Source organism: Salmo salar, chromosome ssa16 (assembly GCF_905237065.1).
Source record: "Salmo salar chromosome ssa16, Ssal_v3.1, whole genome shotgun sequence".
Taxonomy (NCBI): Eukaryota; Metazoa; Chordata; class Actinopteri; order Salmoniformes; family Salmonidae; genus Salmo; species Salmo salar.
Window position 1 is genome coordinate 52,069,495 of NC_059457.1, and position 27,896 is coordinate 52,097,390.

Consider the following 27,896-nt stretch of genomic DNA (forward strand, 5'->3'; position numbering starts at 1 on the left):
ATCCGTCTGGCCCTGCGGCCTTGTGGATGTTGAACGTTTTAAAGGTCTTACTCACATTGACTGTTGAGTGCGTGATCACACAGTCATCCGGAACAGCTGATGCTCTCATGCATGTTTCAGTGCCGTTTGCCTCGAAGCGAGCATAGAAGTAGTTTAGCTCGTCTGCTAGGCTCGTGTCACTGGGCAGCTCTCGGCTGTGTTTCCCTTTGTAGTCTGTAATAGTTTGCAAGCCCTGCAACATCCGATGTGAGTCGGAGCCGGTGTAGTACGATTCGATCTTAGTCCTGTATTGACGCTTTGCCTGTTTGATGGCTCGTCGGAGGGCATAGCGGGATTTCTTATAAGCTTCCGGCTCAGAGTCCTGCTCCTTGAAAGTGGCAGCTCTACCCTTTTAGCTCAGTGCGGATGTTGCCTGTAATCCATGGCTTCTGGTTGGTGTATGTACGTACAGTCACTGTGGGGACGATGTCCTCGATGCACTTATTGATAAAGCCAGTGACTGATGGCTTTATCAATAACACATTTTTAATAAAGTTAATATCCTGATTGGTGAATGATTCTGTCCTCATTATTTGTCATTTAAAACATCCGCTGCACTTGTCGCATACAAGATGCATGTTTTTGGAATCTTTTTTTATTCTGGATATTTGTGTTCTTCTCACTCTGTCATTTAGGTCATTATTGTGAAGTCACTACAATGTTGTGGATCCATCCTCAGTTGTCTCTGACAGCCATTGAACTCTATAGCTGTTTTTTTTTATCACCATGGTTACATCCCTAAGCAGTTTCATTCCTGTCCTGCAGCTCAGTATGACTATCTTTCATGTGTATGGGTGGTTTAATACATAATCCACAGCATAATTATTAACTTGACCATGCTTAAAGAGACCATGCTTATTCAATGTCTGATTTGTTATTGTTATCCATCTACCAATCACTGCCCTTCTTTATGAGGCTTTTGAAAAGCTCCCTGGTCTTTGTAGTTGAATATGTGGTTAAAATTCAATACTTGACTCAGGGACCTTAACGATGTTATATTTATGGGGGACAGAGGAGAGGTTATTCAAACATCAATCCCTATTATTTACATTGAATACTCAATACTCAACTTTTTTTTTTTTTAACTCCTGAACTAATTTAGGCTTGTCTAAAGACAGGGGCTGAACACTTAGTACCTTCAGAAAGTATTCACACCTCTTGACTTCTTTCAAATGTTGTTGTGTTACAGACATCATTTACAACGGATAACATTTTAGATTTGTCTTGTCACTGGCCAACACGCAATACCCCATAATGTCAAAGTGGAATTATGTTTTTTATTTCCTTGAGTCAAGTATTCAACCCCTTTGTTATGGCAAGCCTAAATAAGTTCAGGAGAAAAACATTTGCTTAACAAGTCACATAATAAGTTGCATGGACTCACTCTGTGTGCAATAATTGTGTTTAACATGATTTTTGAATTACTACCTCATCTCTGTACCCAACACATACAATTATATGTAAGGTCCCTCAGTCGAGCAGTGAATTTCAAACACAGATTCAGCCACAAGGTATAATTTTTTTTTGCAACAATCAGTGAACATGACAGTTGATATGTGTTGATACCTGTAGAAATAGCCCATTGCTGTATTACATGACTTTTTGTCCATTTATATACTATTCAGCACACTACTGACAGACTCAACATGCTTTTCCTGGAGTAACAGTAGCCTACGATGAAGTGTGATGTACCATCTCTTGGGCAAATCACATCTAAGAACCATTTTGTCTTTCATGGTCACGCTATCGATCAAGCATTCTATTATTTCTAAACAACGGTATATCTATCGTTATTCCTGTGTTCCTTCTCAAATAGCCTTCAATCAATGAACAACACGTATAGATAAAGAGGTTAGAAGTAAATGAATTGGGGTATTGAATTGAATCAATCATACTTTACATGTCACCATTTTACTAATCTTGAATATAGGATTGTGCCCACCACAATATGATTCTGGGAATGTGCAGTATGGACTAGTAAACCACTCCCATTCAATCCCTATTGATACTACTGACGGCTGCTTTTGAATTCTGACATGGGAGATTAATAAACTCATCCTGATGGTTGAAACGTTACTTCCATTGAGGAATTTAGGGACCAACTCCCTCCGTGCACATTTTTACCCAGCGTCAAGCCATCGATCCACATTTTGTGGTGGTATTTTATACAGAACTTTGACAGACTGTGGCAACTGCCCCTGAGATGGTCTAGATTTGGCAATCCAATGAGCCACAAACACAAGCAAGATTGTGTGTAATCACAAAATGGTGTTCATAATTGTCTCTTGCTTGGTTATCTTGTTAACAGCTCTATTGTTGAGGGGTATGGAAAGCTGTTTTAACAAATACAGTGCCTTGCAAAGTAGTCAGACCCCTTGGATTTCTTCACACTTTGTGTTACATACAAAGTGGGATTAAAATTGATTTGTCTTGTTTTTTTTTTTTCAATCTACACAAAATACTATGAAATATTAAAGGGGAAGAAGAAAATATATTTTTAAAGATCAATAAAAAAAAAAAACTATAGTCGTTGCATACTGAATTCAGAAAGTATTCACAACCCTTGACTTTTTCAAAATGAGATTAAAATGAGTCATTTTTTGTCAATGCCCTACACAAAATACTCTGTCAAAGTGTAATAAAAATTCTAACGTTTCTAAAAAATGAACACTAATATATATTGATTAGATAAGTATTCAACCCCCTGATTCAATACATTTTAGAATCACCTTTGGCAGTGATTACAGCCATATTCCCACGCCTAAATAAAGAACCATATCATATCCCAATGTAGCCTAATCAAGGTTTGAAACAATTCTGTTCTTTGCCAATTTTTTTGCAATTTTACTTTAGTGCCTTATTGCAAAAATATATATTTTTTAATCTGTACAGACTTCCTTCTTTTCACTCTGTCAATTAGATTAGTATTGTAGAGTAACTACAATGTTGATCCATACTCAGTATTCTCATATCACAGCCATTAAACTCAGTAACTGTTTTAAAGTCACTATTGGCCTCATGGTGAAATTCTTAAGCGTTTTCCTTCCTCTCCGGCAACTGAGTTAGGAAGGACGCCTGCATCTTGGTAGTGACTGGGTATATTGATACACTATCCAAAATGTAATGAATAACTTCACCATGCTCAAAGGGATATTCAATGTCTGTTTTTTTTTATATTTCCCCATCTACCCATAGGTGTCCTTTGCAAGGCATTGGAAAACCTCCCTGGTCTTTGTGGTTGAAATTCACTGCTCGACTGAGGGACCTTACAGGTAATTATATTTGTGGGGTTCAGAGATGAGGTAGTCGTTTCCAAATCATGTTAAACACTTACTGCACACAGAGTGAGTCCATGCAACCTATGTAACTTGTTAAGCACATGTTTACTCCTGAACTTATTTAGGCTTGCCGTAACAAAAGGGGTTGAATACTTGACTCAAGAAATGTCAACTTTTCATTTTTAATTCATTTGTAAATTCATTTCACTTTGCCATTATGGGGGTATTGTGTGTAGGCCAGTGAAAAAAAAAATCTAAATGTAATCCATTTAAAATTCAGACTGTAACAATTTTTTTTTTTTTAAATAAATCAAGGGGTGTGAATACTTTCTGAAGGCACTGTATATGTCACGTGACTAACTAACTGAACTGCAATCAATGCAAGAGAGAAAATTTGATGTCGTAGTTGCATTTAATTTATCTTTTAAGTACACCAAAAATCACTAACTATTATACCCTTGAACTACTTGTGCAGGGGTATATATATATACATATAGTCCTACTTTGACACAGCTAAGTACTCCAATGTGCAGTGTTGATACTCTCATTACTCTAATACGGTACATGACAAAGTTCATTTCCACTAATATGTATTTCTATGCATGTGTATAAAAACCTTTTAGCCTAGGCAAAGGCTTCACATTTTACAAAGTACATTACAGTGCTGTTAAAACCTATCCTCTGCTGACAGGTATTCCCCATGGAGTGAAATTAGTGCCACCAAAAATGCATCGGGATTTAATTTCCGATAGCTCGAAACATCACTCCACAGATGGGCAAGTGCTTTTTCATCAGTCATAATTGCTGTCCAAAAACAACCATAAAAACTCAGTCTATCATTTACCATCCAAGCAAGCTTTTTATTTTACTTTTAGTTAACTAGGCAAGTCAGTTAAGAACAAATTCTTATTTTCTATGACGGCCTACAATGGGTTAACTGCCTTGATCAGGGGCAGAACGACAGATTTGTTCCTTGTCAGCTCGGGGATTCGAACTTGCAACCTTTTGGTTACTAGTCCAACGCTCTAACCACTAGGCTACGCTGCCCCCCCCCCGCTTCAGCCCAACTGAAATACTGTTCATTCAAATGTAATTAACAATTGTTACAATATTACAGAAAATCTCCATTACATATTTATACAATTCATTTACAAAAATCCACACGCAGATGAAATCCCAAACACAATCCTCCAACAACATGTGATATAATTATCTTATACTTCAAGAACGCCATGTATTCCCAAGTTTGAGATCTTTGATAAGTGGCATAGTACTACCAACAACAATTTATGTCAAGATTATTTGAATCCTAAAACATTTACAAGCTGTTAAATAAGAACATGTCAAGATAAAGCTTTAGATATGAAGGCCTCCTTTCTTGCATCCATCTTGAAGCTGAAAATGTACACCGCACATTCAAAATTCAAAACTGTTACCCAAGGCACCATATGATTCACATAATGTGGTTTGAATGGACTAAATAAGGCATTCTGCATCCGTCAGAACAGCTAACTAAAAACTGGACTATATGAAAACAACAGGAGGGACTGTGGTGTGCTTTAAGCGAGTGTAGACTATGATGCTAACATGCATTTGATGAGTATATTATTTTCAACAGGACTATAGAGGTGGTGTCGCCGTATCGTTACAGTCAAATGAAGGTGGTTTTGTATAGCTCGACTGTTAGCAAGAGGCACAGATGCTAAAGAAAGGCTAAAAGCATTGCCATAAATGACACAACAGTGATATCCAGTGTAAACACACAGCATTACATACATGTAACACACACCTCTAAGAGCCTTGTGGAGGGGTACAGGGGCAGGTATGTCCTAGGATGTGGACTGTGTGTTGTGCTCGTTGTGGTGGCCAGTGTTCCCAGTAACACCAGATTTAAGAGCTATAGTTTCTACAGTGGTTTCCAGTGTTCCCAGTGCCAGCCAGCAGTGTCATGGACACTGGGCCCAGAGTTTGACTGTCCTGTCTGCGGAGGAGGACAGGAAGGAGAGGTCGTGCGTGTGCCACCTACACTGGATGACCTTGTCCCCGTGCTCCGCCGCCACCGTCAGAGGAAGCTGCTTCGTCAGGTCACCTGGTGATTCATTCACACACACACACACACACACACACACAAACAAACCATGAGGCACGTGGACTCCACGCTAACTGTACGGCTACATCACGATTCTTCACTAATCTCCTGAAGTGTGCACTAACACATGCTCCGTCATCTATTTGAAAGCATTCACCTGGTGTTAGCATTGACTAGAGGGAGTTTGCACCCTTGTCAAATCCACGAGAGTGAGTGGGAAAGTGCACACTTCAGGAGAATAGAGAATTGGGACAGAGCCCTGAAGAGATCGGGGGGAGGGGTGCCAGTCAGGATGATGATGTCAACATCTGACTACATGAGCAAAGCAGTCGAGACAAAAAAAAAACTACAAGTAAACCAAACAGGTCTTCACAATAGAGAAAGCTTTTGTGTTACACAGTATATGAAGCACTTTGAAAGCTGCTGTGTGTGTGCGTGGACCAGGCGGTACCTTGTTGGGTTTGTGTGTGCGTGCGGACCAGGCGGTACCTTGTTGGGTTTGTGTGCGAGCGGACCAGGCGGTACCTTGTTGGGTTTGTGTGTGCGCGCGGACTAGGCGGTACCTTGTTGGGTTTGTGTGTGCGCGGACCAGGCGGTAACTTGTTGTGTTTGTGTGTGTGCGGACCAGGCGGTACCTTGTTGGGTTTGTGTGTGCGCGCAGACCAGGCGGTAACTTGTTGGGTTTGTGTGTGTGCGGACCAGGCGGTACCTTGCAGGTCAGTGATGATGACTTTGTTGTCATAGGAACCCGTGAGCAGATAGTGTGCCCCGGGAGAGAAACGGACGGAGCGCACGTCGCTGGTGTGTGGGCGGTACGTCTGCACCATCCGGCCTCCTCTGATGTCATAGAGCATGCAGCTGCAGTCCTCTTGTCCCGTTGCCAAGAGACGAGCGCTGGGGTCAACAGCTACCGAGGCCACTGCACTGCCTGAGAATAAACAACAAGGGTCTGTTCAGTAGGGCACGACGTAACAAAACGCTTTGCAACAGGAAACACAAATTGATGTTCCTATTGGACAAGTTCCGTTATAAGCTCAACACCTTCACCCTATTGAACTCAACCCATTGGTTGTCATTTGTTACACCTAAGGCTATGCTGAATGTAAGTCCACTGACAATACTATCAGTGCCCCCTTGTGGGTAAACTGTATCATTACACAGACATATTTTCCAGCCTTCGGCTCAGTCTTGCCCAGGTAGATAAAGAAGACTGGACAGAAACAGAGTTTTTAAACAGATGCGTATCACCATGTCATCGCCAACTCTTATCCAGTCATATTGACAGGGACTAGCAGAATCCCTACCAGAGCCATGCAGGGCTGTCCCCACCACCCTCACACAGCTGGGGACTCTCAGGTCCCAGAAGCGGACAGTCTTGTCCTGGGAGCCCGTGGCGATCATCCAGCCACCCCACGTGTACAGAGACAGGATGTGACCTGGGAGGAGGACACATGGATACAGTATAAACGTCATATTGGATACTGTCTAAATGAAGCATTTGGAATTTGATCAGGAGTCTGATATTATTACTACATTATAATCTCTCTGGTTAAGTGCTTGTTCAAGTGGACTGTGTGTGTTTGTACACACACACACACACACACACACACACACACACACACCTGTATGCCCACTGAGAGCGTGCAGCCCCTGTCCTCTCTGGCAGTCAGTGGTGTAGATGTTACAGTCTCCGGCTCCGGCGCTAATCAGGATGGATCCTCCACTCTCAGGACCCTCCATGAACGCCAGGTCTCTGATGGTCCCATCATGCATACTGAACTCCAGGTCTGGCCCTGCACACACACACACACACACACAATCAAAACGGCAGGCAGTCTAGTGGTTAGAGCGTTGGACTTGTAATCGAAAGGTTGCAAGATTGAATCCTGAGCTGACAAGGTAAAGATCTGTCGTTCTGCCCCTGAACAAGGCAGTTAACCCACTGTTCCTAAGCCGTCATTGAAAATAAGAATTTGTTCTTAACTGACTTGCCTAGTTAAATAAAGGTAAAATAAAAAAAAATAACACGGATGACAAATGCAGACATGAAAAATAACACACACACGCATACATACCTGTGGCATTGCAGGTTTCTGCGTTGAAGGGCAGCACTTTGACATATTTATCATTGGAGCCTGTGGCCAGCAGTTGTCCACAGTGACTCCAGGCCACACAGTAGATGGAACCCTTGTGGTGCTTGTTCCTTCTGAAGCGCACCACCGGCTGCTTGACTGGACCTGACCCACTAGAGGGAGACAAATCAACGGAGAAACCATACAACAATTAAAACAGTCAATGGGCTTCAGGAAGCTTCATCTGTATTGCTTAAAACCTGGTTCTTTCCAAACACCGTTGGTCTTTGAGAGCAACAGTAAGTAGCAGGCATTTGTTCCAGCCCAGCACTAATACACCTAATCTGTGAATCAGGCATGTCAACACTGGGCTGGACCAAACACCTGCACACCCTGTAGCTCTCCAGGACCAGGGGTTTGTGTCCACACCCTGTAGTTCTCCAGGACCAGGGGTTTGTGGTCACACCCTGTAGTTCTCCAGGACCAGGGGTTTGTGGCCACACCCTGTAGTTCTCCAGGACCAGGGGTTTGTGGCCACACCCTGTAGTTCTCCAGGACCAGGGATTTGTGGTCACACCCTGTAGTTCTCCAGGACCAGGGGTTTGTGGTCACACCCTGTAGTTCTCCAGGACCAGGGGTTTGTGGTCACACCCTGTAGTTCTCCAGGACCAGGGGTTTGTGGCCACACCCTGTAGTTCTCCAGGACCAGGGGTTTGTGGTCACACCCTGTAGTTCTCCAGGACCAGGGGTTTGTGGTCACACCCTGTAGTTCTCCAGGACCAGGGGTTTGTGGTCACACCCTGTAGTTCTCCAGGACCAGGGGTTTGTGGTCACACCCTGTAGTTCTCCAGGACCAGGGGTTTGTGGTCACACACTTGGGGTAAGAACTTTGTTAGTTTTGGGACCGGTCTGAGTACAGGTAGTTCGTTACCTTGTGTTGAGGGTGTCTGGGTAAGCACAGACGCGCAGGGTTTTGGAGTTGGAGCCCACGGCGTACAGCGCCCCCGTGGGGTGGAAGGCCACAGCGCGCAACGCCTGCGTGTCCTCCAGACTGTTCACTGCCACAAACTGGGCCTTGGACTTCTCCATCTGAACACACATCAATCCATTATGAATCAAATTGATTTTTAAAGCCTTTTTATACAGTGCCTTCAGAAAGTATTCATACCACATTTTGTTGTGTTACAGCCTGAATTCAAAATGGATTACATGTATTTTCTCTCACCCATCTACAAACAATACCCCATGTTTTTAGGAATTTCAGCAAATTTATTGAACATACAGAAATATCTAATTGACATAAGTATTCACACACCTGAATCAATACTCTGTAGGAGCAACGTTCACAGCGATTACAGCTGTGAGTCTTTCAGTGTAAATCTCTAAGAGCTTTCCACACCTGGATTGTACAGCATTTGCCCATTATTATTTCAAAAGTTCTTCAACCTCTGTCAAACTGGTTGTTGATCATTGCTAGACAACCATTTTCAGGTCTTGCCATAGATTTTCAAGTATAAACTGTAACTCGGCCACTCAGGAACATTCACTGTCTTCTTGGTAAGCAACTTCAGTGTATATTTGGCCTTGTGTTTTAGGTTATTGTCCTGCTGAAAGGTGAATTCATCTCCCAGTGTCTGGTGGAAAGCAGACTGAACCAGGTTTTCCTTTAGGAATTTGCCTGTATTTAACACCATTCAGTTAATTTTTTTATCCTGAAAAACTCCCCAGTTAACGATTACAAGCATCCATATAACATGATGCAGCCACCACTATGCTTGAAAATATGGAGAGTGGTACTCAGTAATGTGTTGTTTTGGATTTGCCTCAAACAAACACAAAAAAAAGTTAAAATCGCTTTGCCACATTTTTTACAGTATTACTGTAGTGCCTGGTTGCAAACAGGATGTGTGTTTTGGGATATTGTATTCTGTACAGACTTCCTCAGTTTTCTCCTATCACAGCCATTAAACTCTGTTTTAAAGTCACCATTGGCCTCATAGTGAAATTCTTGAGCGTTTTTTCTTCCTCTCCATCCAAAGTGTAATTAATAACTTCACCGTGCTCAAAGGGATATTCAATGTTAGTTTTTTACCAATCTACCAATAGCTGCCCTTCTTAGCAAGGCATTGGAAAACCTCCCTGGTATTTGTGGTTGAATGTGTCTTTGAAATGTACTGCTGTAACACAAAATGTAGAAAAAGGTCAAGGGGTGTGAATACTTTCTGAAGGCACTTTCTAAGTAATTGTCACAAAGTTATTTTCAGTAACCTGGACTATACTCCAAAGAGCAGGCAGTAGGAGTGAGTGAAAAAAACTCCCTACGATGAAGATACCTAGAGAGGAACCAGGTTGAGAGGGGAGGTCCACTCAGGGTTAGGCTCTCAGTCCACTGGAAGCCTACCTTCTGAGAATTGTTGCGCATCGGGGAGCCTCCCGAATCATCCTGAAGCGTAGGCAGAGTGGCCCTGTTTCTTTGATCACTGAGGGAATCAAAACACAGAGTTTGTTATTGTGTACCAGTGGACTTACTTCAAATCCTCCCAAACAAGGGGACAATAGTGTCTGTATATTGTTTAGAACAGTGGTTCCCAAACTTTCCACCCCTAGTGACCACAAGGAAAACCTTGAGGGTCCCGGTGGATCCTAGTATTCCTTAACCACAGGAAGCATTTTAGGAAAACACAGATTATATTCTGGCCTTCTTTGTGACCTCTCACCTCTGAGTGTTCTGGACGGGGGACTCGTCGAAGGAGGGCATGCCCTGAGACCCTGCCATGAGAGGGGTGCTGCTGACCCCTCCCGGCTTGTCCCTGAGAGGGCCTGTCTCTTGGGTCTGGGTACTAGAGTTGGGTCCAGGGGTCCCGTTACACTGCTGGCTCACAGACTGGACCCCCCCCTCTCCCACATTGTCCATTCCCACGTTCATCTCCTCCAGCTTCTGGATGGACCTACACACACACACACACACAAGTCATCGATTGGAGTCAATGAAGCAGCTGAGAGATTATACATTATTCCACACTAACTGAAACACAAGCTCATTGAACTACTGTGACACAAATAAATGACTTTAGATCACTAACCAAAACAAATATTTTTTTTCTTTTCTTACACAAATGGTAATTGAGCAAATGTATTTTTGAGCGTGTCAAAAACGAATCTACGAATAAAATGAGAAGAATAATGTATGCTTGGAGGGATAAAGAAATAATGGATAGATAGAAAACTAAAAGGAGGGATAAAATACCTAATAGATGAAGAGGTGGAGGGCTGAAACAAGGTATTTTTTAAGATCTTTTCACTACAAAAAGAAAACCCAAAGCGCATGAAAAATAAAAACAAACAAGAATCAAATAATACAGATATATGATAGAGTAGGACTGGACTACAATCTTCAGCCAGAGTTGAACGTTTAGTCTTTCAAGCCTCCGACAGATGGAGCGACATTCAAGATGGGAGCCACATAGCTGGAGCAGAGGGAAGAGGTGACATGATGACAGGTGAAAGAATGTTAGGAAGATTGATTGGTTTGATGGACAGAGGATGAATGAATGTATCTGTAATGGAAGGAAGGAGGGGTTAATGGCTGGATAAACAGGTTGAAGTGGTAGATAATAATAGATATTATGCAGTTGATATGATTGAAAGGCTTAGAGGCTAGAATGTGTGATGTCGTCGCTGATTTAACAATGGGAGCTTTAGAATGTTGTAGAAAAATACATTCAAGTGATTCTCTGGTTCCCGGGAATGTTGAATATTAGTTATTTTTCTTATCAGAATTGTTTCCCCATATACCCTAACCTTTCTTGGGCTTGTGTGCAAGATATTTAAGTGGACAAAGGAAAACCTATGCGCATCATTTGGTATCATCAAGACCCTACCATGTGGAGCAGTGCCGTTGGTAACATCCATCTGAACAATCTTGATAAGTCAGTTTTGCAGCATAGCCCTGTACGACACCTTCTCCATCTTTGGAGACATCAGCTTCTGCAAGTGATTTGTGATGACAATGGCTCTTCAAAGGGTTATGGTTTTGTGCACTTCACAACAGCATGATGCTCAATGAGAGAAAAATGTTTATCAGACCCTTTAAGGATGCCCAGAGGATGAGTGATGCCATACATTATAAATCACCATCTAGATGTGGAATAGAGCTCAGTGTCTGAGTCCAGTGTCTCAATGCACTATATCTGACCTCCTCAGGCAATGGAAGAAATGTACGGGAAGGAGTTCAACGGGAGGCGGATCTATCTGGGCCAGCGCCAGGCAGGGCTGAGACAAGTTTGAGAAGTAGGAACAGGAGGAGATGTTGGGTGAGTCTGACATCCCTCTGTTCAATTTACTTCACATCATTCAGGAAATTGTAATCCTGGGTCCTTACAGATGGTTTGTGTCTCCCTCCAGGTGAGGTCTACCCCTGCGTTCACAACAAGCATCCCAGTCTGTCTGGGAGGAATACAGGCATGGAGAAAGACAACTCTGAGTCCCTGTGATGAAAGATGGATGAGGCAGTGGCTTGTTGCCTCCCAGGCCCTCTTTTTATGTGGAAGCTAAAGTGTCTCAGCTTGACACTTGTCTGACCGGAGCAAAAATGGAATATTGAAAAATATGAAACTCCAAAAGCACTCAAGTATTTCTTTAAAAAAAAAATGATTGCATGATTCACCATCTGGTCTAGATAAGGTTAAGCTAGCCAGGTATAACATCTAGGATCACTGGATATAAAGCAAGATGGCGCTGACAGACACAGTCGCCCTGTTTTCAACTCCTAGCCTACTGTGCAGCATTTAGCTTTTTTTGTGTTATTTCTTACTAGAAACGTTCTGAGCAAATAATGTATCATTTCCTACAGCCAAAAATAACTTTTGGACATTACATAATTGATTAAAACACACTGTTTTGCAATGAAGGTCTACAGTAGCCTCAACATCACTCTGTAGGGTAGCACCATGGTGTAGCCGGAGGACAGCTAGCTTCTGTCCTCCTCTTGGTACATTGACTTCAATACAAAACCTAGGAGGCTCATGGTTCTCACCACCTTCCATAGACTTACACAGTAATTATGACAACTTCCGGAGGACGTCCTCCAACCTATTAGTGCTATTGCAGCATGAACTGACATGTCTACCCAATCAAAGGATCAGAGAATTAATCTAGTACTGAAAGGATAAGCTACAGTGAGCTAGCACTACAGTGCATAAAGTGTGGTGAGTAGTTGATTCAAAGAGAAAGACAATAGTTTTGAACAAATACATTTCTTTAAAAATAAAGGAGATGCGAGAGAGCGCAAGTTATATTTTGTTATATAATTTTTCCCTTTCACTTAGCTAGCAAATGCAGCTAGCTAGTTTTTCCTACTCAAACAGAGGGATGCTATTTTCGCTAGCTGGCTATGGCTATCCAACACCGGAACTCTTCCAAGTCAATGTAAGCTTTTGGTTTTATTAATTTATTGCCACCGGGGCAAACCCTCCAGTGTAACTGCTTACTGATTGTACTGCATGATTGTAGCGGGTTTACTAATGCGTTAGATCTAGTAGCTATGTTGACTATATGATGTTATCTAATATGGTGAAAACGATGTAGGCTGTGTGTAGCGGTTATGTTATGAAGGTTTAGCTTGGAAAGGTTTTTTTCACCTGGTCACAGGCAGCTGATGTATTGTGCACAAAAGTCCACAAGCAAGGTGAGAGGAGGAGAGTGTGTAGACGCGAGAAGGAATTGTACAATGAGCAAAATGATCATGCTGTTTGTATGTGGCTGCTATGAAAGTGAACTGTGTTTGCGTGTGATCAGGGGTGTATTCATTCCGCCGATTCTGTTGAAAAGCATTTCTTACACGGAAGCAAACGGAACAAAAACGGGGATAAACATACCTGAATTTGTCTAATACAAACTCTCGTTTGAAACTGTCGCCATTGCACTGCACACTGCCCTATCCCACCTGGACAGAGTGAGAATGCTGTTCATCGACTACAGCTCAGTCTTCAACACCATAGTGCCCTCCAAGCTCATCACTAAGCTCAGAGCCATAGGTCTGAACCCCTCCCTGTGCAACTGGGTCCTAGACTTCCTGACAGGCCAACTCCAGGTGGTTAAGGTAGGCAACAACACCTCTGCCACACTGATCCTCAACACGGGCCACACAGGGGTGCGTGCTCAGCCCCCTCCTGTACTCTGTTCACCCATGACTGCTTGGCTACGCATGTCTCCAACTCAATTATCAAGTTTAGAAATACTTTCAGAATGCACTGTGTGTGTGTGTGTGTGTGTGATATATATATAAAAATGTTGTTATGTTACAGCCTTATTCTAAACTGGATTAATTTGTATTTTTTCCCTCATCTAAAACACAATACCCCATAATGACAAAGCAAAAACAGGTTGTCATTTTTGCAACAACAAAAAAATGTATGAAATATCATATTGATAAAAGTATTCAGACCTTTTACTCAGTACTTTGTTGAAGCCCTTTGGCAGCGATTACAGCCTCGAGTCTTCTTGGGTATGACGCTACAAGCTTGTCACCTGTATTTTGGTAGTTTCTTCCATTGTCCTCTGCAGATCCTCTTAAGGTCTGTCAGGTTTGTAATAGTTCCTATTATGCAATTGTTTCTAGTCACCACCAGATGGCAGTATATAGCCAGAAGCTCATGATTTTTTTATGTTACTATTCATCATGACCTCATGTTTACTCAATAATACATGTTTTGTCTTATTTACTACATGAGTGGTCAGTTAGTGATGATGTTGTAATTTGAGTAGAGATGAGCAGAGTTTTGGGACATGCCTACTGGTTAACAAACATTTCTTATTCGGATTACTACACAATTCCAGCTTAATGACTATTGTATTACTGTTGGCTGTTTGGGAATCTACTACTTAATAGCTACTAAGCAGTGTGGTAACTACGCAATTGTGTTCATGCTAACATTGTTTAATTGATATCACAATATGTGATACAATTTATTTATAAATTGTAGCCGCAATCATTTTTGAAGCCACAACAACAATCTGTTGCTGGAGAATTCAAATTCATAAATCAAAGATAAGGAGTCAATGAGATCAACATGATAGTTTTAATTTTAGACTCAATGACAACAATAATAAATAAATAAACATTTTTTTTTTAGGTTTCAGACCAAAAAAAATGTTCGAACTCAAATAATCAAATATGCTTTCAAAACAAATGTGGAAATCGTTCTTCTTGCAAAGCATGTAAACGTTTTCGTCAAACTATTAGTGCATTCCGAAAGTATTCAAACACCTTGACTTTTTCCACATTTTGTTACGTTTGTTACGCCTTATTCTAAAATGTATTAAATTGCCCCTCCCCCCTCATCAATTCCCCATAATGACATCACAATACCCCATAATGACATCACAATGCCCCATAATGACAAAGCAAAAACAGGTTTTTAGAAATTTACACTACCATTCAAAAGTTTGTGGTCACTTAGAAGTGTCCTTGATTTAGAAAGAAAAGCACCTTTTTTTTGTCCATTAAAATAACATCAAAATGATCAGAAATACAGTGTAGACATTGTTAATGTTGTAAATGACTATTGTAGCTGGAAAGGGCTGATTTTTAATGGAATATCTACATAGGTGTACAGAGGCCCATTATCAGCAACCATCACTCCTGTGTTTCAATGGCACATTGTGTTAGCTAATCCAAGTTTATCATTTTAAAAAGGCTAATTGATCATTAGAAAAACATTTTTGGTTACTACATGATTCCATATGTGTTACTTCATAGTTTTGATGTCTTCACTATTATTCTACAATGTAGAAAATAGTACAAATAAAGAAAAACCCTTGAATGAGTAGGTGTGTCGAAACTTTTGACTGGTACTGTACAGTCGTGGCCAAATGTTTTGAGAATGACACAAATCTTAATTTCCACAAAGTTTGCTGCTTCAGTGTCTTTAGATATTTTTGTCAGATGTTACTATGGAATACTGAAGTATAATTACAAGCATTTCATAAGTGTCGCTTTAGCGATATATTAAAATGAGCAATGAGTGTGCTAGCAGGCTGGCTGTGTCAAGACCAGCCATCAAAGCAGATTGTACACCGCTGTCCGTGACCTGTGTCATTCAATTATGGCCCCCACAGCAGATGAGGCGGCCGCGGTTGGCAGTTGCTCATAGTATATATAAATAGTGTGTATAGACAATATGGACAGTATATGAATAGAAAAGGTGTGTACAGTAGTAGTTATATAGGATGAGCCATGACTAGTATTATTGCACTGTTGGAGCTAGAAACATAAGCATTTCGCTGCACCTGCGATTTATTTTATTTAACTAGGCAAGTCAATTAAGAACAAATTCTTATTTACAATGACGGCCTACCAAGAGGTAAAAGGCCTCCTGTAGAGACCGGGATTAAACATCAGCAAATCTTTGTACGCGACGAATACAATTAGATTTGAATAAATTTTTCTGGAAAACAAAAATGAACGACAGTCTAATAAGATGTAGGAACTTCAGTGAGGTTATGCTCCCTCCAGGTGTGTGTGTGTTGTCTAACCTGTTGAGGAACTTCTCAGTGAGGTTATGCTCCCTCCAGGTGTGTGTGTGTGTGTGTGTGTGTGTGTGTGTGTGTGTGTTGTTGTCTAACCTGTTGAGGAACTTCTCAGTGAGGTTGTGCTCCCTCCAGGTGTGTGTGTGTGTGTGTGTTGTCTCTAACCTGTTGAGGAACTTCTCAGTGAGGTTATGCTCCCTCCAGGTGTGTGTGTGTGTGTGTGTGTGTGTGTGTGTGTGTGTGTGTGTGTGTGTGTGTGTGTGTTGTCTAACCTGTTGAGGAACTTCTCAGTGAGGTTATGCTCCCTCCAGGTGTGTGTGTGTGTGTGTGTGTGTGTGTGTGTGTGTGTGTGTGTGTGTGTGTGTGTGTGTGTGTGTGTGTGTGTGTGTGTGTGTGTGTGTGGTCTAACCTGTTGAGGAACTTCTCAGTGAGGTTGTGCTGGGCATCTGGCCCCTCCTGTGTGTGAACCCCTCCCTCCAGCAGCATCTGCTGGTACAGCTGTCTCTGCTGCTGCTTCTGCTCCAAGTGCTGCTGAACACGCTTCCTCTGCCTGTAGTACTCCTGGACCTGCTCACTGTCATGCTGTTGAGGAAGACACACATTTAGAAAGATAGACGGATATAGTACACAATGACCGAAACACACCATTATGTCAGGTCATGAGGTTACTTCCAAAACACACGGCAAACTACTGTACAGCCAACTCTACAATTTCAAGGCCTCAAAGCTAATCCACATTTTAAAAAAAAAGTTACCAAGGATCCCCGTCAAACACACAATGGGCCAACGCTTCATCTCTCTAACGTGACTCTATGCATGCACCTAAAAATCCAATCTAAAGCTGCTGGGCTTTAGCGATATATTAAAATGAGCGATGAGTGTGTCAGGACCAGCCATCAAAGCAGATTGTTCACCGCTGTCCGTGACCTGTGTCATTCAATTATGGCCCCCACAGCAGATGAGGCGGTCGCGGTTGGCAGTTGCTCATAGACTCCCCCGTCAGGTGACAGGGTCTCTGTGGGGTCGACTCCCCCGTGGACGAGGTCGTTGTGGTGGATTTAAGGGTAACTAAAGTCAGTGGATGAGGAGATGGGGGTGTGGGGGATACCATGAGAGAGAGACCATATGAGAGAGACAGACAGAGAAACAGAGAGAGAGAAACAGAGAGACAGAGAAAGAGAGAAACAGACAGAGACAGAGAGAGAAACAGAGACAGAGAGAGAGAGAGACAGACAGAGAAACAGGGAGAGCGGGACAGACAGAGACAGACAGAGAAACAGAGAGAGAGGGACAGAGACAGACAGACAGGGAGACAGACAGAGAAACAGGGAGAGAGGGACAGAGACAGACAGACAGACAGGGAGACAGACAGAGAAACAGACAGAGAGGGACAGAGACAGACAGAGAAACAGGGACAGAGAGAGAGAGAGAGAGAGAGGGACAGAGACAGACAGAGAAACAGGGAGAGCGGGACAGACAGAGACAGACAGAGAAACAGAGAGAGAGGGACAGAGACAGACAGACAGGGAGACAGACAGAGAAACAGGGAGAGAGGGACAGAGACAGACAGACAGGGAGACAGACAGAGAAACAGGGAGAGAAACAGACAGAGAAACAGACAGAGAGGGACAGAGACAGACAGAGAAACAGGGACAGAGAGAGAGAGAGAGAGAGGGACAGAGACAGACAGAGAAACAGGGAGAGGGACAGACAGAGAAACAGGGAGAGGGACAGAGACAGACAGAGAGACAGACAGAGAAACAGAGAGAGGGACAGAGACACAGGGAGAGGGACAGACAGGGAGAGACACAGATCACAATATGTATTCCCTTTTATAATGTATGTCCTAATGTTTTTTTCTGAATGGCCAGATGGGGGCGCAATCTTTCACAAAGGTTTGCAGGAAATTACAGAAATGTTAGTGGTGGGCATTTATAGTTATATGCGCTGGTCTCGCTAACACTTATCATCACAGGAAATGCCTTGCGTGATACAAGGGGGTGAAATTACCTCTTTCTCGTTTGGCGGCTCACCGTCTGTCCCGGGGGCCAGAGGGGTGCGCATGACATTTGGTCCACTGGAGGCCAGAACCAGAACCGGTGGGACAATCCTGTTGACACAGGGACAAAATATCCACATGACTATAGGCTTGGCAGGAACAGATTTACAGTGTCCTCTCCAAAAATGGCATAAACTGCAAAACAAGCACACTTCCAACCAATCCCAAACCGGCCCCTACACCCTAGGGAGGTGGTGGCAGGTCTAGTAGCATATTGCGTATAGACCCTCACCACCACCATCATCATCATCATCTTCATCGTTTGGCTACTGAACAGTCGACCGGTACAGACCGCAAATACAACAGGGCCTATAGGAAAATACCCATCTATTCATTCCTTTCAGATCTACACAAGTGTAGGTAGGACCTAATGGTCGATTTGCGCATCCAATTTTCTTTCGACTAATGTTTTCGTACTTCATTTCATAGTGGCCCTTAGAGACCACAGTCAGCTTGTCAGTGAACCAGTACGTGACCCGATGCCAAACGGACTCCCTAGAGGACTGATCAAGCTTGTAATGCCTGGCTCAGCTTACATCACAACAATTTAGAATGACTTTAATGCTGCTACAGCCTCTTAATACCTGAACTGCAAAAGAATTCACTACTATGTGGTCAGTCTTAAATCAAATGGAATCATAATGGAATCTATATTTAAATACTAGCCATCTTAACAGATATAAAAAACAAACATTTTCCTATAGGTATCAGGATACTGAATGTGGCCACTAGTATCTTTCGATCTCTATACCCAGCAGCCCCGGCGGGCTCTTTGTAAGAGCAGAGTGGTGGACCTCTCAGACAGTGCAGCAAAGCTATAACGTATGTTTAAGCATTGTTAACACGATTACTAATAATACTATTAAGGCTAAATATAATATAGTGCCATATGCAAAGATCCACTATTTGGATTAATGGCCAAGGGTATAGGTCTATGGGCGGTTAATCACCACCTGCTCAGGGGTCTAAGGCACTGCATCACAGTGCTAGAAGTGTCACTACAGACCCTGGTTCGATCCAGGTCTCCACGCTTTGTCTCCACGTCGATCTAGAAAGGTATAAACATGTGTTCCACGTGTTCAGGGGTGAGGAAAGGTTCAGGCGCGAGGAAAGGTTCAGGCGCGAGGAAAGGTTCAGGCGCGAGGAAAGGTTCAGGCGCGAGGAAAGGTTCAGGCGCGAGGAAAGGTTCAGGCGCGAGGAAAGGTTCAGGGGTGAGGAAAGGTTCAGGCGCGAGGAAAGGTTCAGGCACGAGGAAAGGTTCAGGCACGAGGAAAGGTTCAGGCGCGAGGAAAGGTTCAGGCGCGAGGAAAGGTTCAGGCGCGAGGAAAGGTTCAGGCGCGAGGAAAGGTTCAGGCGCGAGGAAAGGTTCAGGCGCGAGGAAAGGTTCAGGCGCGAGGAAAGGTTCAGGCACGAGGAAAGGTTCAGGCGCGAGGAAAGGTTCAGGGGTGAGGAAAGGTTCAGGCGCGAGGAAAGGGGTTGGTTTGGACCTGAATGGAATTGGGGTTCATTGTGAATCCTGATAAGGCGTGTATCGTGTTTACAGTAAGCATATTGTCATGCCGTACCTACCCATTTCAATAAATCTTAATTAACCCTGAAGGGCCTAGTGCTGTACCTCTCTGGCGAGTCGTCTTCCAGCTGGTGCACGTTATTCTCCACCATGCTTTGGCTGAGCGCCGGTCTCACGCTGCCCTCCGTGCCCCTCTTGGTCTGGGCCTGGGCCGCCAGGCCATGGGACAGCCCGTCCAGCACCGGGTTCAGGGACCGAGACATGTAGGTGTCTGCTGACTGGGGCCTCTGCAAGGGCGAGGAGGGACAGGGGGAAAGCCGGCTGATGAGGGGGGTGAGCAGGTCGGCGTGGCCGGCCTTGGTTGGCTTGACCAGACGATCCACGTGGATGGCCAGGGTCTTCTGCTGAAAGGCGCAGGAGAAGGCACCTGGCGAGAGGTTCTGGAGCCACGAGAGCAGGGAGAGGTCGAGTTCGTCGCAGCCATTGCCACACAGCATGTCCACGCCCAAGAGCACCTCGTCCTCCGTGATCTCCTCCCCCGTGGCTTTGCTCTGGAAGAGAATAGTATAGATATGTTTAATAATGGCTCTCTTTTTGTCTCCTTTCCCTCCATCTGAACTGGTATTACCTAGGCAAGAGACAACTCCTGCTAGTCATATTTCTATATTAAATTTCACCTATCCTGTGTTTTCAGATCAGCAAAGATAATGTAGACTGATCTACTGTGAAGCTCCCCTACCATTATGTACGTGGTGGAGTACCTCATCCTTGGGACATCTGTAGAGTTTCGGAAATGGAGAACAATGGTGTTTCAAAGGGACATTTTCAACCTTTCTCAAAGCACTTGCCATTCTGAAACAAGTTTAGAGAACTGGCCTCATTCACCTCCAGCCAACACATCGGCCATATTTACTGAGCCTGGATTCCTCTCTAGGTTACTACCTTCCAGGGAGTTTTAACTGGCCACTCTGCTTCTGCTTCTCCTTAGGTCGTTGGGGCCCTGGTTAACGTAAAGCACTTTGTGATAACTGCCGATGTAAAAAGGGCTTTATAAATACATTTGATTGACCCACACCGACCTGACAGAACTCCACACAGCACTCGTACAGAACTCCTTTGATGAGCAGCTGGAAGAGGCGGTTGCCGCTGGCCCTGAACCCGGCCTCGCTCAGCTTCCTGTCGGCAGGGATGAACTCAGCCACCATGGCACAGGCCTCCTCGAAGCAGTGCACCCGGGCCGTGCTGGGGTTCCAATCCTTGAACTCAGCGTGTTGGGTGAGGCAGGGCAGCGTGAGGAGCAGGCAGAGTTTACTGTAGTCCTCTTTAGAGGGACAGAACACCTCCAGGCTGTGGAGACACCTGACCGCTTCCTGCATGGACAGCTCCAGCTGTCGGCAGCATAAGGAAAGGGGGAGGAGATTAATTCAATGGCATTTACTGAGTGAAGTCACACTAAATAGATATAGTATAACCCACTAATACTACGCCAATTTAAGATCTTTGAAATGTAATTCATCAATTAGGAAGTGCCTATTATTTTATTTTTCCTTGAACATGAAATTCACTTCCAAATTACTCCGAAACTACACTGGAAGCGTCACGTTTTCCTTCCGTAGTGATGTTTTTAGCTTGCTACACCTGAAGCATATAAACAGAGGCAGAAATCATGTGCCATTTTATCAGTTGATCGCTTCAAAGACTTGTAGAAACACTTGAAATGGATCTTGCTCAACTGATGGTTGGCTTTTGCTGCCAGTATCTCAGCATGTCTATTTGAATACAAAGCTTGCGGTATAGACTGGCTGTCCCACTCACATTCTGAGGGTCGTCAGCAGCTGACATGGCGTTATTTACACACAGGGCCTCCAGAAACTTCTGCTTCAGGACGATGTAGCGGAACCTGGACAAGCCAGGCAAGATCACAAGACACATTTATAACATTCAGTAAAAAATAAAAAATAAAAAAATTTTTGCCAAAATTGAAAATTGAACATTTTGTATTTCTTCATATGTAATTGAACAAAATGGGTTGACTGTACAAAGATAACATCTAATTTCACCTCTCGGTCTTGACATCTCACTCTTGACTGGCTAATCAAATCTCTGAAGAGTTAACCTTTGACCTGTGTGTCTGGCAAGAGTTAAAATTCACATTTGTGTGGAAGACATTGGGTCAAATAAGCATTCCAAAAAAAAAAATAAGGTTCTCTTACCTCTTTTTGTCAAACTTGTCCATGCCTTCTAAAGGCTGAATGAATTGTAGGACCTCTTCCCATTGGCCATCTAGAATCAGCTGCCTGTGGAGAAGAACAGAGTAGGAGAGTTAATCTTCTCCTTCTCAACAGTGGCACAACATGGGAATAACTATCAGGGCATATAGTTAACCTGGCTCGTGTCCATTAGGTCACACTGCTTTGCAACATTAAACTAAAACAAGCAGTATTCTTTTATTTATTTTTTTCAGATCATTTCACTCTGTTTCAGGTCGTTTTCTTCCGTGTAGTGAACAAGACCCTGTTGTTCTGAAATTCTGTTTTACCTTTATCCATTCACCATGCTTGTACCTTATGGTAGCAGTGTGGTGATTAGTAATAAGCTAGATGTTAGTTACAGAAGTTTTATGAAAAACTGTACAGTTCCCCTTGAATGCTGTTAGTATTTGTGTGTAGTACTGCAACAGAGCATCCTAAATTATTAGTATTTGTGTGTAGTACTGCAACAGAACATCCTCATTTGTTAGTATTTGTGTGTAGTACTGCAACAGAGCGTCCTAATTTGATAGTATTTGTGTGTGGCACTGCAACAGAGCATCCTAATTGGATAAGCCTGACGGAAAACAAAGAGGGGTAATAACAACGACTTTGAAAATCGTATTATAGTGAAACGTTTATGTAATCAGCCACTTACCGACGCTAAATTGAATAATGTCCCGAGGGGATCTTTAGATTGAGTCTCTCTGGTGAAGGTCACTGAGTACTGTACAAGGTGCAGTGCATCATGAAATTAGAATCATGTAAAAACGGGAATGGAACTCAGGACCTCACATATGCCAACACTATCGGTGTACTTAAAGGGACATTTCACTCCAAAAGTTATGTTTTCAGTATTTAAAATGCTGTCTCATATCAAGATGAGTCCACATCCCATGCCATCAGTTGGTGTAGATCCAGCTCTATGCCTCAACCTCAAATGTATAGAAAAGATAAGCACTGCAAATCTGAAGATAATATGGTGCTTAACTTTTCCATTCATTTTGGATAGTTGGATCTAGAAAATAGATGGTGTGGGACATGGACTTGTTTACAGAGTCGTGGAGCGTGATTATTATTTTATTTAACCTTAAACTAGGCAGTTTCAGTTGAGAACAAATTCTTATTGACAATGACGGCCGACCCCGGCCAGACCCTCCCCTAACCCGGACGACGCTGAGCCAATTGTGTGTCACCCTATGCGACTCCCGATCACGGCCGGTTCTGATACAGCCCGGGATCAAACCAGGGTTTGTAGTGACACCTCTAGCACTGAGATGCAGTGCCTTAGACCACTGTGTATTAGAACTGGGCTGGAGGGAAAACCTGCACACAGGGATTGAAGAGCGCTGCTTTAAAAAGAGTCCTAATGGGGTGATCTTTCTGAAGATTCTTCCTCCCGATGCCTAGCTGGGGTTATTCCCATCCAGACTTTAGAATGACACTGTGTTTGTAGCAGACTAAAAGCCATGCTAGTACCTAAGGAAGAGCATGTCGTCAGAGTAAAGGCCGTTGATGACCCCGCTCTCCTTCTCCAGAGCCAGCATGCTGATGTGAAGCTTCCTGGAGTTGAGGAAGTCCAGCATCAGCTTGATCACCTCCACCTCTTTGATGTTAATGGTCTCCTCCGCTGTCATGGCGACAGTCTGTCAGGACAGATAGAGAGAGAGAGACAATCTGTCAGGACAGGTAATGAGAGAGAGAGACAATCTGTCAGGACAGGTAATGAGAGAGACAATCTGTCAGGACAGGTAATGAGAGAGACAATCTGTCAGGACAGGTAATGAGAGAGACTATCTACCTGTCAGGGGGGAAAAAATATTTAATTTAGGGCAGCTGTTCCAATGTATTCCCACGAATAAAACAAAATACACGTGATCGTGTCTCAATGTATTAAATCCTTTTTATTTAGATACAATTCATTTTTCAGGCTTAGTTAAGGTCAATTTACAGTTCATTTACAGTGTACAAATGATTCTGATGCTGTACCTGCCCCCTCCCTCATACCATCTGCTCCGACAAAAATTATTCTGCCTGCCAGTGTTGCCAAGGGATACCTTGAAAACAATGTCGCAGGTGAAAATCTATTAGTCGCGGGTGTTGGGTTTTTGGGCTACTTCTAAACTGCACCGCGGCCACCATGACATTTCTCTTAAAAATGTATATATTTAACTGTGACCTGCTGCTGCTGACTATCAGGCAGTGAACAGGCTGTTACTGAGCAGTGCCGGTTCTGGACCATTTCAACTGGGGGGGCCAAGCTGGGGTCAGTTGTACTGTTAGAGGGGCCAGTTACATTAGACGTTATTGTTGTCATATCGTTTTCTTCACTGCATTGCAGGCAAAAGACCATGTTCCGCGTTGCCACTGTCTAATAACGGATGATAAAAAAGAACGATAGCAAAAATGTATGTAAAAATTATTTCATACTCCACATTTAGGGGGGCCACAAGGGGATCCAAAATTGTTGTCACAGGGGCACTGCCACCCCACCCCCCAGAACCACTAGTGTTACTGAGTGAGTGCGTGAATGGTGGAGAGGAGGAGGGGTGTGTGAGTTGAGAGCACTGGTTGAGAGAGCACTGCAGCAGAGGCCGCTGAGTCAGGGAGACAGAGCAGGACCAGCGCATATCGTGACACATTTTTATCAGTTGTAGGTAGGCTATTTACACTGAACAAAAATATAAAACCCACCATTTAAAGTGTTGGTCCAATGTTTCGTGAGGTGAAATAAAAGATCCCAGAAATGTTCCATATGCACAAAAAGCTTATTTCTCTCAAATTTTGGCCACAAATTTGTTTACATCACAGTTAGTGAGCATTTCTCCTTTGTATTGCCAAGATAATCCATCCACCTGACAGGTGTGGCATATCAAGAAGCTGATTAAACAGCATGATCATTACACAGGTGCACCTTGTACTGGGGGACAATAAAAGGCCAGTCTAAAATGTGCAATTTTGTCACACACATAATGCCACAGATGTCTCAAGTTTTGAAGGAGCATGAAATTGGCATGCTGACTGCAGGAATGTCGACAAGAGCTGTTACCAGAGAATTGAATGTTCATTTCTCTACCATAAGCCGCCTCCAACGTAGTTTTAAAGAATTTGGCAGTACGTCCAACCGGCCCCACAACCATGGGGCTATGGTATGGGGCAGGCATAAGCCACGGACAACGAACACAATTGCATTTTATTGATGCCAATTTGAATGCACAGAGATACCTGACGAGATCCTGAGGCCCATTGTGAGGCCCATTTTTTTTTAAAGGTATCTGTGACCAACAGATGCATATCTGTATTCCCAGTCATATGAAATCCATAGATTAGGGCCTAATGAATTATGTCAATTGACTGATTTCCTCATATGAACTGTAACTCAGTAAAATCATTGAAATTGTTGCGCTTATATTTTTGTTCAGTATAGATTGGTCATTATGGCGACACCATTTTTCCATAAAACATAGTAAGGCAATAGAGCTGATTTAACGGCGACAGAGCATTGGAAAACGACTTTAGGCGCACTAGAGCTCTTTAGATAAATGAGCTAAAAAAAGATGGTTTAAAGTAAACTGCATTCTAATGTCGACTTTTCTAACGGATAACAGTATCAAGCGAAGGGTTTGACTCTTGCTCAGTTCTCGGGTCTGGAGCACTGCACCAGTGGAAAATTAAAAAATTGAAGTTATGGAACTCCCTCGCGTTCTTGTATTATGGGGGGAAAGTCCACAATGAGAATGACATTAAATGTGGCGAAAGACAAGCTACATTTGCAACTGTTAGCCATCAAGTAGGCTATTCATTTATATGCCATTGTAAGTTACTGTAGCCTACTATTTGATACAATAAATATATATTGAAATTACGATATTACTGGAGTCGTTGCAAATCAATTTGTGCCACATGTGTATCCTACCTGGAGCTGGCAAACGGATTTAATAAATAGCCTGTGACTCAGTTTGAGTTTGTATTCTTGCGTTATTATGCATGGCCATGTTTAATTAATTACATTGGAAGTTATCATTTACATTTTAGTCATTTAGCAGACGCTCTTATCCAGAGCGACTTACAGTAGTGAATACATACATTTCATACATTGTTTTATTTATTTATTTATTTATTTTCGTACTGGTCCCCCGTGGGATTCGAACCCACAACCCTGGCGTTGCAAACACCATGCTCTACCAACTGAGCCACACGGGACCATATCAATTATGATCATGGTCACAACTCTATCGCAAATGTATCATTCTCCATATTTAAATGTCAGTTTCAATGTGGACTTTTCCCTGAAATTAGATGTCACATCAGGGACTATAGGCTACCTGCATCTAGCGCAGCAAACCATGGCAAAATTGAATTGCAATTATAAACCCAGATTTTAGTCAGTAGTCTATGCGTATTTAAATAACAAGTCAATCTCGCAAATAATCCATTTATAACTGGTTGGAGTCTTAACATCTGGCCCATAATAATGGCACAATTGCCAGAAAAAAAGCCTTACATTTGTTTCTTGAGGTTCGTCCAAGTGTTTCTTGCACTGAAATTTCGAGATCCTCTTTCCAACTTTTATCACTCAAACTCTGCTGTCGGATTTACCTATAGTTATACACATGCGCAAACTGGATTTATTTAAGCAATAAGGCACAAGGGGGTGTGGTATATAACCAATATACCACGGCTAAGGGCTGTTCTTATAGCACAAGGCAACGCGGAGCTGTGGTATATTGGTTATATACCACAAGCCCCTAAGGTGCCTTATTGCTATTATAAACTGGTTACCAACGTAATTAAAGCAGTAAAAATAAATGTTGTCATACCCGTGGTATACGGTCTGATATACTACGGCCGTCGGCAAATCAGCATTCAGTGCTCGAACCACCCAGTTTAGAAATCATTTTTTGGGTTAAGTTTTAAGGCCTTGTGGGAGGGTTTTCTGAGGTCATTGGACAAAACGTTTTGCTAGACCTAGTAACCATGCACAATAGTTTCCTACCCCTCTTAAAGGTTTCTTCCTAATAGGCCTACAGACATCACCGGGGAGCTTCTGGCCACCGTTAGTTAGTAAGCCTTGACTTCCTAATTTTACGGTTGTATTTTCCTTTGTGATGTGTTCTAAATTGCACTTTGGGAAAAGTGGTGCTAGTATTACCAATACAATGTGATTGATGAAAAACATGCATAGATGTGTGTGTGTGTCAATAAACTCAGAGGATTGTCAGGGGGAAAGATTAAGATGTTGTCAAGAGCAAGCAAAATGATGGACCAAAAACTGTAAAAGACATGAAGACGGCCTGGTACCAGGTCTACATTCAGTGCTGTGGTAAGGAGGACATTCTGCAACACCTAGTTAAGGCCTGCCATCGGAGTACCAGTTGTAAACACGGGTACATCATCCTCTCTCTACCTCCCATGTTTACACTATTCTATCTGAAATCAGTGTCACCGGCCAAAGGACTGCGGTCTGTAGATTCATTTGCATTGCAAACATCTACTGCAGGCTACACATGACGGCTGGTTGAGAAGCTAAGTAAGCTTACCTTATTTGAGCTACCTGACTTTTCGCTGGCATAGACATTAGCACTGCGCACGTACAATGATTATTATATCCGAGTAGGCTAGCACCAGGAACAACGCAGTGGCAGAGAGCCTACTAAATAACCTTGCTAGATAACCGAGTGTACCACGTTTATAGATCCGGCTAGCAAAGCATGCATTGATTGAGCTGCAGGAATAAAACACACTATCAACCAACAGCCGCCACCCCAAAAACAAATTTAACCTTCTCACCTGTTTATCCCTACAAATAACGTCACATAAATTGCGAATGTAATCCGCAGGTTCGCCAGCAGATGAAAACGTTTACAATGTATTTTAGCAAGGATATTTTATACAAATCTTTGTTTTTTCTCGCTTTCCCACCGTATTTCTAGTAGCCTATACACAACCTCCGGTTGCCAAGTGCACCGCAGAAAGCCACCAATCAAACGGAAGATGTGCTACCGGTTCACACCTACGACGGCGCATCCCGCGGTCCGCTCAACAACTTTCAGCTCGAACCCAGGCAGATC

General features: G+C 43.0%; 1 protein-coding gene and 1 long non-coding RNA gene across 5 annotated transcripts; one reads left to right on the forward strand and one right to left on the reverse strand.

The window, feature by feature from the left end:
* Positions 1-3,710: 3,710 nt before the first annotated feature.
* Positions 3,711-27,808, reverse strand: LOC106574168 (WD repeat-containing protein 47). 4 transcript variants are annotated; one of them, XM_014149835.2, is made up of 16 exons: positions 27,616-27,808; positions 23,305-23,471; positions 21,790-21,873; positions 21,392-21,476; positions 20,656-20,964; positions 19,682-20,127; positions 18,018-18,117; positions 16,417-16,589; positions 10,196-10,426; positions 9,880-9,958; positions 8,410-8,567; positions 7,482-7,651; positions 7,029-7,199; positions 6,711-6,842; positions 6,116-6,334; positions 3,711-5,406 (listed from the first exon to the last, which is right to left on the reverse strand). In XM_014149835.2, the coding sequence occupies exons 2-16, from the start codon at positions 23,460-23,462 to the stop codon at positions 5,264-5,266; spliced, it is 2,658 nt and encodes an 885-aa protein (XP_014005310.1). In that variant the 5' UTR covers positions 23,463-23,471; positions 27,616-27,808; the 3' UTR covers positions 3,711-5,263. The 4 variants fall into 4 exon arrangements, with proteins under 4 accessions (XP_014005310.1, XP_014005311.1, XP_045553361.1 ...); XM_014149836.2 differs by lacking the exon at positions 27,616-27,808 and adding an exon at positions 27,366-27,579; XM_045697405.1 differs by lacking the exon at positions 27,616-27,808 and adding an exon at positions 21,637-21,707 and having other exon boundaries at positions 23,305-23,444.
* Positions 10,376-12,383, forward strand: LOC106574170 (uncharacterized). The gene is made up of 2 exons (XR_001321489.2): positions 10,376-11,791; positions 11,883-12,383. It is a non-coding gene; the product is annotated as an uncharacterized lncRNA (long non-coding RNA).
* Positions 27,809-27,896: the final 88 nt, after the last annotated feature.

What these genes read in the sequence shown, in the direction of transcription:
- LOC106574168 (XM_014149835.2), bottom strand. Translation starts at nt 23,462, where the DNA reads ATGACAGCGGAGGAGACCATTAACATCAAAGAGGTGGAGGTGATCAAG. An exon ending in CCCGTCCAGAACACTCAGAG is followed by an intron (nt 9,959 to 10,195) that starts GTGAGAGGTCAC and finishes TGATTCCCTCAG; the next exon opens with TGATCAAAGAAACAGGGCCA. An exon ending in GACAGCCCTGCATGGCTCTG is followed by an intron (nt 6,335 to 6,710) that starts GTAGGGATTCTG and finishes GTTTATTCTCAG; the next exon opens with GCAGTGCAGTGGCCTCGGTA.